We start from the raw sequence: 9,611 nt of genomic DNA, 5'->3' as shown, positions 1-9,611 counted from the left end.
GACTAATGTTTGTGTTTAGTCATTCTGACACTAACAACACTTACAACTAACTGGATTTAAAATATTCTCAATTTGTGATGAGTTACACCATAAAATAACAGCGTATGTTACCAATCAAATGAATGGTTTAAACTACCTTTAATATTTTACAATTTGACTATTTATGTTACTTTTATAAATGGCGTTGTATTATACAACCGTACGATGTGTCAACTGCTAACAGATCCTAGTATAAATAATACAAATAAATTAGGTAATGTATTAACTGAACAAAGTGAGTTTAACGTGATACCAAGTGGATTGCGATAGTAGGCAAACTTTTACTGATAGAACATGGAAGTAGTAGGGAAAAGCCGGTTCTGGATCAACCCCGACAGACCAGGGATTCTCATCTGTTTACTCTTCCACTCATCGAAAAGTCGTTTCTGGAAAATTCCCCAGTAGACTAGAGATTTGCCCATTTTCAAGATCCCTCCCTTCCAGCCAGTAGAGTATATATGTTCGTCCTACTCTGGGATCCAATATAGACCCTTATGGGAGTCAAAATCGGGAGGTTACGAAGACCCACCACCACCTTCCCTAGTAGTATATATATGTGCGTCCTACTTCGGGATCCAATATGGGCTCTTATGGGAATACCTCCCAACAAAATCCGGAGGTGTCCTCCAACCCCACACATGGAGTATGTATGTTTGTCCTGTGCTGGGGTTTAATATAGACCTTATGGAGACAAAATTCAACCCTTGCCTCATTCCTCTGGGACAAAAATAATATTTTTTTGTGTTTTTATTTTCTTACAGTGATCTCCTAGAAATTGTTTACAGTTGTCTAATGATGTTTCTTGAAATGTCATAACTGAATCCAGTTTCAGAGACCACGACTATGTATGCTGTTGTTCCGGCATCGGCTTGCGCGGTCGCGATAGCATTTACAAAATCTAACTCAATCTGGATGTCACTTCTCGAGCGATCTGTGCTCATTGGGTGGAGATGAGTGTCTATCACCAACAGTGGATAATCATTCTTGAACTCTGAAGGAGATACAAACACATTGGTGTCTCCAAAGTTCACCAGACGATATCTGACCAACTGTTCGTATAATAGTCTCCATTTGCCTTCAGTGATGTGTATGTTCTGCATTTCTTGAGGATAACGTTCTCCGTTTATTTTCACTGCGACATTTTTTATGTTGCAACTATCAAAACGGGAGGGAATTTTCTTCTGGTCATTCCAACGGCTAGTTTGCAACCCCACAATGACAAATTTCGGGTTGTATACATTTCTATAAACGTTAGTGATATCGAAGTTGAATGAGGCCCCGAAAACACCTTTCTTTTCAATACACTGCCACTGGTAATAGTTGTATACCAATTTGCTATGATCACTCAAACGGGTCAACCCATCGATCAATTGAATCTTGCTGGTGGCCGTATACTCGACTAACGGAACTCGAAGAACGAAAGATTTGATTTCGACTTTTCCATCCTCTGGTATTGTGTCTGTTGCGGCTGATCCTTTCCAAACGAATAGTGCATCGTTATCTTCAGCACGGGTGAATACGACTTCGAATCCGCCCTTGTACATAGGATACCGTAGATGATCGAAGAAGCCGAGACCGAGGTGTGCAAGGGTACCGATTACTTCAAAATTACCTCCACCAGTGAACGTGGATACGAAACCACAGTTTGCTAAAGAGTTCTTGTTCGAACTGGAATAGTTGAGGATTCCCTTGACCGTGCTTGTGACACCAGGATAGTCGACAGTGTCGATTGTGGTGTTGTGTTTCTTGAGTTCAATTCGAGTAAACAGAAACGGTACGAAATTGTCGATGAGTTTAATGTTTGTTTTATCGGCATAAGCAGCCCCGTCAGATTTCTTGATGACTTTACCACAAATGTGAAATTGTATTCCTGAATCGTAAAACGTGTCACCGTGATCGAGTTTGAAAACCGTGTAATTATTTGGAGTGTTGAAATTGAGTTCAGACACCGGCATGACAGAGCGGTATTCGCTCTTCACCACACCGCTTGAAAACTGATTGTATGTAGCATCCATTTGTGTTGGTTACTTAATATAGGCTGAAAAAATATACTATGTTAACATTACGATTTTACTCTTTAGGCCTCATGCTCAGTAGCGAACTCAGGAGCCGTGTATTAAATCCGTGATTATGTTCGTGTTCTTCAAGGAATTCCTTGGACACGTTTTGATACTTTATGATGTAGTACCAATCTACGTTGCCTGCAAAATCGTGTATGAATGATTCAGACAGTGTTTGATATTTGCTGACCACATACCAGCACTCGTTAAAGTTGATAGCCATTTCCCGGAGGAAGCTCTCATCGAACTTTGTCCTCTTCAGTACGGCATACCAGTTTACACGATGGAAATACATGTGTAACATGTCGATGCTGAAATCGTAGTTTTCGGATAGGAGACCCCAGTCGAGCTCCTTAGCGTACTTCATAACGAACTCGTCTGTGAGAACGCCCTTAGGTGCTTTCGCTTCCCGAGAAAGAATCGTCCATGCGTTTTCCATGTTGTACTCTTTCTCCCACTTATATACATACAGACGTTCCTAGCCCGAGACCGAGTTTGCGCTTCATCCACATTGCACCAGTCGTACCGAGTGCGACAGCGCGTTCGTTTAGATCGGCGTCAGAAGACGTGACCCTATTCCAAGCAGCGTCTTGCAATTTCTTATCTGCCACCCATCGGTCTTCGGCACGCCTATGATCCCGATACCATATGTCATGTTTCTTGCATGCCTCGTCTAAGGGGTTGACTCCTTTGTCACCACGAGCCAGGCGATCAGATAGCTTCGTACCAGGTCCGCAATAATTGTACGTATCAAGATTCCAATTACGTGGAGCGTGTAGCTCAAACGGTAAACTGTTGATTAAGTTGTTCAACAACCCCGATCCTTGAATAGCGTGTTCAGGTAACGCTGACAGACAGCGTATGAGATACTTCAATCCGTTTGGTCGTTCGATTAGCTCCTGCATGCGGTCGTATATGAATTTCACGACTGACAGTTTCTCATTGTGAAAGTTATTGTTTCCAGCAGCCTCCTCAGCGTGTATGAAATTGAGCCGACTGATCAGTTCGTTTAAATCCTTTATGTACCGATATTCGATTGGTGTTTTGTCATCGTACCGTTTCAACCCAGACCCAACTGTCTCTGTGGGTGTTGATGTAGTTGGGGTTGCGGATTTATTCATCTCATCCCAAATGGGTTTGATCATCTGTTTCCACTTTTGACCATGACTTGATTTCGGTCGTCTAGTCGAGGGATCGTTCTTTTGATACAACGAGTTGGATGTCAACAGAATTTCCTTGTATGAATTCCAATCGTCAGATGTGTACTCATCAGACTTAACAAAACCTTTATTCGTCAAGAGTTTCCAAAGACCTTCACTGCCGACAAAACTTTTACCTGACATCACTATACCATCGTAATTAAAGGTGATTGGTTCTGATCCAATTTTCAAACGTTCACTCGTCACATCATAATAAATACCAAACTGTGAATCACTTGCACGAGGTAAGTATCTCGCACCAACACTGCCCAAATTGATTACATTTGAGTCCACCAACTGTCTGATTGATTTGTTCTGAACGTTTTCAGTTTCCACTTCATCTTCGTTATCGAAGGGAATTTGTTTACGATCTGGTGTACTGTATACTCTTGGTCTAAAGCGAGCAACCATTTGATTGTATTTTTGCTTTTTCAACCACTCCTTTGTCTTTTGTTCTAATAGATCATCTTTTTCTTTTTTCTCTTTTATTGCATCGGTAATGGTTTGATATTTCTTTTCCCTTTCTCGTTGTTCCTCTCTATCTAAAATGTGTACGTTAGCAAATTTTTGTTGAAGTCTATTTTTTACATTTTCTAGTTGCTTTGCCTTGGTGACAGTCAATGGTTGTTTTTGGACATCTCTTGTAATGATTGTGGTGGATGGACTTTTTGTTGGAGACGATACAACTGATATCTCTTTAAGTTTTTGTTCACGTTGTTTTTGCTCTTCCAATTCAGCGTCATGAAACTTTTTCATCAGGTTACTCTCGATAGCTTCAAGTCGCTTAGCAGCTTTTGCATCCATCATAACCTGTGTTCACTTATATTATACAACGTCAGAAAAAACGACATATATCGTTTCTAGTATAAAATTGGCATATCGTCGAAAAACGACATTTCAATCAAAAAACGTGATATAACGTTTCTAGTATAAAAACGACATATCAATCGAAAAACGACATTTCAATCAAAAAACGTGATATAACGTTTCTAGTATAAAAACGACATATCCATCAAAAAACGATATTTCATTCAAAAAACGTGATATAACGTTTCTAATATAAAAACGACATATCCATCAAAAAACGATATTTCATTCAAAAAACGTGATATAACGTTTCTAGTATAAAAACGACATTTCAATCAAAAAACGTGATATATCGTTTCTAGCTTAAGATGTGACATTTCACTTTGAGGTTGTAAATATAGTTTTCTTCAGCATGCATTTATATTTTCCAGAGTGTGCTTTTTTAGTGGTATTGATGGTTACAAATCCATGTTGTTCCTGCCAACACCGACGACAGAGCTTTTCAAACTCAGATAACGACATATCGGAACTGACAAAATCCTCATGAATACGTGTCAAGTAATGCTTGTTCTGTTGAAACACACACAGCAGATTTAGGTTGTTACGGATTACTTGCATATCGACACGACCATAGCTCTGACTCAGGTATATACATGATATATTTTTGTGACGACCTCTGATGTAATAGTCTTTGATTTTTGATTGCTCATCAAGTAAACAGTCATCAAACACAACCAGTGAATTTGGTTTGCATTCATCCAATGGAACCAAGTCGGAACAATCAGAGAAGAAGAATGCTATTTTGCAACCGAGGTTTTTCTGAACTCTTTCATAGTGCTTTTTTAAATCAAGATATGCTGGTTGTTCTATTGATCGACTGAACACGTAGAGATGTTTAAAAGCTATACCATCTTTGTTGTATATGAGGTTAAGCAGTAAATTGGTTTTTCCACATCCTGATGGACCAACGATCAAGCAACGAAGTGGTTTTGGGAAAACACCATCTTCCGCCCTTTCACCATCTCTACAGTAGACGTTTATTTCCATTGTCTTTACTTATAACACCACTTGGTTGGTTTCATAGGAAACTCCTTGACAGCCTAATGTCTCACCCTGTTGATTTAAACAGCAAGTGTGTTTGCATCAGTCGTACTGATCACAGTCTCGACTCTGTGTAGACGTTTAGATAGCTCTGAGAATTCAACTCCGTTAATGGCATCATATGCACTGTTGCTGCGACTGATGCCACAGATCTTTCTACCTCCTTTGATCTGAATACAATCATTTGTGACTTCAAGACCTTTTAAAATACCATAAACTTTATCATTTACTTCTTCAAGCTGTTCTTTAACAACCACATCAGCCTTATCTATAGCTTTTGCAACTTTTACTATCCTTTTGTTCTTGGCACTAATATAATGTTTCTCGAACCCGACTTGTTTGTTTACAATGGAGGCCAGATCCTTTTTTGCCTTATTAAACAAGTTATCTACCTGAGAAATAAATTCTCTTTTCATGTTACTGATCTTTGAATCTGTATCGTGGTTGCAAGTGAATTCCAACGATGAAAGTTTTTCATTTAACTTATCTGTTGAAATGCTATTTTGGTTAGTACTGCCGTGTTCTTCTCCGAACCGATTGAATTTAAATATAGACATCATGATGCTCTTATAATGATACCAAGTCCAAGTACACCAGGTTTTCAACATTACTATTGAGTATCGGGTTGTTATCTTGATCAAGTATGTTGACTGTTATGCAGTGAACTGTTCTCAACCCAGGTTTCAAATCAACATATAACCTTTCCTTTGGTTGTTCAGATATTTTATACCCATGTGGAACTTGAGGGAAGAACGTGTATAGCAGTTCAGTTTCCGCATGTTTGTGATCATGTATGTCGTGGTTGACGAGACTGTTGTGCACTATATTGCAGTGTATCTCGATGGTATCTACTGCCCTCAACTTTGGAGGTCTTGTTCCTGTCACTGTTTGGTTCTCAATGTGGTATAAGCTACTGTCGGCTCTCTTCTGTTTTCCTTTTGTTAGAGGATCAAAACCAAACAACTTGCAGCACGCTTGATCCATATAGAACTTCAATGGCGAGTACACAGAAAGAAAATCACCATTTTTACTCAGTCTAAATTTAGTAGGATCAACGTTTAAGCTCAAGGATTTTATGTAGTCCTTCGCAGTAGCTTCCATAGACTCGATTGTCCAGTAACCTCTTGTGAAAGTGAGACGATTCGGTATTACATGAACGTCACTATCCAAGAAGAAAATATTTGCTTCATCACGGACGTTATAAATATTGTTGTCTGTAAAGAACGCAACAAGTGCCATACGATGCTTCACGTTCTCTTCCAGATGGATTGGGTGTTCCAAGTGGAGAGTGACGCGAGAGCTTGTACCTCTAAGTTTTAATAGTGGCATGGTACACTTATAATTTGCCCCACCAAGATTGCCATGAGTATTTGTCATCTCTTAAAGTGTTTATGATCGTGTTCCAATTTGTATCATCGTTTGAACATCGCTTCAGAACTTCAAGGCAGAGATGACCGCAAATAGGAGGGTCTTCAAACTCCTGTACTCGCATATCATTATAAAGCAAATCACGCTCGGCTAAATACTTCACAAGTTCAATTGGTGGTGGAGCGTTGCCAAATGAATCGAAATACAGCTTTTTACCATTATGCATTTTGATATAACAGGTCCAGTGTGTACCATTCGAGTCCAAGTCACCGAGATTCAAAATACCACATTCCATTTCCCATGGGGGGGGATTCTGGCAAAACTTCACGCATGAAAACACCTCGAAATCCTTTCAATCCCATCACTTTGGCCCATCGTTCGAGGTCACCAAGCGTTAAGGGGTTTATCCGTTTTTTTGTAATAGTAAAGCATCCAATTTCCTGTTGATACATCTTTTCAAACCAGCGCCCTTGGGATCCTTGTCTATTATCGTGCCCAACTCATTGTCAATCAAATGCTTCAACCATGGAATGAACCTTTCCTTCAGCATCGGTGCTAGGTGTCTTCTGACAACAGGTGAGATGAAACGTTTTCCACCAGGAACGGCACCCTCCACAAATTCCAACACTTCTTTCAGGAGGCCTCCCTGTTTATTTTTCAATAACTGGTCGTAGCTGAGGTTCAGCCGAATGCCTGTTTGGTTTCGTCTAGCTTTCTCAATAGCCTTATGCTGGACACTGTCTAACAGGATATGGTCCGTTCCACCACGACCTATGTCGTCACTCGTCAGCCCAATTATAGCACTTCTCCGTTTCTTATAGGCGATACGAAGCTTACGTTTCTGCCCTTCAGACAGACGAATGGTGTGCCTGTGCAATTCACTCATGTTGTGCTTATATCACTATAAGTACTCTTATTATAAGCTCGAAATGGTATACGTATTTTATTGTGCCAAGTGTAAAAGGAAAACCACTTCGACCAATGTGGAACGTATTAAGACGGTTAACGACAAGTGGCGGTTAAGAGGCCGGTGTGTTGAATGCTTACGTGAGAAGAGCACGTTCACAAAAGCGCCTGTATCAGGAATCGCTGATGTCAAATTTGAAGAGGCACAAGAGCTTCATCGACCAGTAACAAAAAAGTTTCCAAAACGTAAAATCGTCACTCTCTACATAGACGACCTGTGGGCAGCTGACTTGGTTATAATGGACAAGTTCTTCCGGGAAAACGATGGATATAAATATATGCGAAATGTGATTGATACATTTTCCAAGTATGCATGGTCTGAACCATTACTCAGGAAGAGCGGTATCGAAGTGACAAACGCGTTTGAAGCCATCATACGAAGAGCTAAGGGCAATGGTCACAAAGCACCTAACCTATTACACACTGATAAGGGTAGAGAGTTCGTCAACAAGGATTTTAAATGTCTTCTCACCAAACATGGTATAAAGATGTATCATACGGAGAATGAAGAAAAGAGCTCCATAGTTGAAAGGTTCAATCGCACACTCAATGAACGAATGAAAGTGCATTTTGAAGCTAGGGGGTCATTCCGTTGGATAGACATACTGCAGGGTCTGTTGAGTAAGTACAACACAAGTGTACACTCCACCATTCGCATGAGGCCGGTCGATGTGACTGTGAAAGTCGAGCCAGAAATTCGTAGCTTGTACCTCGATCAATTTCGATCAGTTAAACGTCCACGACCTAAACTGAGAGTTGGCGATCGAGTGAGAATAGTAGCAAAGAAAGATACATTTGCCAACAAGTACGCTCGAAACTGGCGAACAGAGATTTTCACAATTTCTCACATTCAGTTTACAGCACCGGTAACATACAGAATCATCGATGGTGAAGGAGAAGAGATCCTGGGTTCGTTTTATGAAAAGGAATTGCAAAAGAGTAATTTCTAAGTTAATGGTTTATTGAATAGTGACCCCAGGGGAGGGAATGGATTCCATCATCTAAAATGTATCGTTTATCATCTTGGTTCGACAACACTACTTTATTGAGTGCTATGGTATAGAGGTCGTGACTGAAACTTCTAATCATATTTATGGTTTTAGTGGTTTCCAAACCTTCAAACAAACATTTTTTGTAGTCGTCAAATGTTATTTCCTTCTCTGTGACTGACTTTTTGACTCCTTTTGACTTTTTGCATACACTACCATCCTCGACTTCATGAGCATACATCTTAGATCTTAGAGCAATCTGTTCTCGCATAATCCTCCCACTCAGTTCATCTTTCATTTTACCAAGGACCTTCTTGTTGACTCTAGGCATCCCATACGGGTTGTTCTCAGGATAGTCACTTGTATCAAAGTAATCTATCATGGTTTTCATATCCTGGTAAAAATCGGAGGTGGCAATGGCATATTTCAAGGAATCAGTGTCTGTACACTGCAATCGTGCTTTGTCACCGTACTTCGATTTAATCACATTATAGTGAAAATCGTAAATTAGAGTCTTCGCAAAAACCTCAGTTCGATCATGTTCTGCCTTTTAACTGTGTATGATATGTAACGTTCTTCATTGTTTGGGATCACCTCTATTTCCTCATCATTCATACCTAGCATTTTAATAAACAAATGTGTGTCATAGCCCGAGAGGTTGTGAATGAAGACAGGAATGAACTTGGGTTTCCTGTACAGAATGTTGCATTTGTTGTGTGCAACTCCTCTGAATTGTCCTGTCAAATGGTCATGATCAAGGACCCTATCATCTTCGGTTTTTCACAAATATGGCATGTTGTTGAGTTTGATATAATACACTGGTCATCTACCGTTAAATCCATAGGTTTGATAGCCTCACTAGAATACAAATGTCTTATTTTTTCAGACTCCATCTCAAGTTGTTCCACAAAGACCCTTCCAGCATCTGCACCAAAGTATGTGACAGGAGGTTTATAGTCTCCATCTTTGGAAACGATGTAATATGCAAAACTCATAGCCAAGTGTTTTTGGTAGCTTTGTGTTTGTTCAGTTTTTTGGTTCTGTTGGACTCAAGAAGACATTCAAAGTCTGCATACACCACG

General features: G+C 39.9%; 1 protein-coding gene across 1 annotated transcript; it reads right to left on the bottom strand.

The window, feature by feature from the left end:
* Positions 1-818: 818 nt before the first annotated feature.
* LOC128982552 (uncharacterized) lies at positions 819-2,054 on the bottom strand. Its single transcript, XM_054401507.1, has one exon. It carries the CDS (start codon positions 2,052-2,054, stop codon positions 819-821), a length of 1,236 nt encoding a protein of 411 aa, XP_054257482.1.
* Between the last annotated feature and the right edge of the window lie 7,557 nt (positions 2,055-9,611).

The sequence above is a fragment of the Macrosteles quadrilineatus genome, unplaced genomic scaffold (assembly GCF_028750875.1).
Source record: "Macrosteles quadrilineatus isolate MER2022 unplaced genomic scaffold, UCM_ALF_1.0 Scaffold_530__1_contigs__length_53252, whole genome shotgun sequence".
In the NCBI taxonomy this organism is placed as follows: domain Eukaryota; kingdom Metazoa; phylum Arthropoda; class Insecta; order Hemiptera; family Cicadellidae; genus Macrosteles; species Macrosteles quadrilineatus.
Note: the sequence above shows the minus strand (reverse complement) of the source record. Positions and strands in the feature narration are given on the sequence as shown.

Excerpts from the sequence above, each read along its gene's own strand:
- LOC128982552 (XM_054401507.1), bottom strand. The coding sequence starts at position 2,054 with ATGGATGCTACATACAATCAGTTTTCAAGCGGTGTGGTGAAGAGCGAA.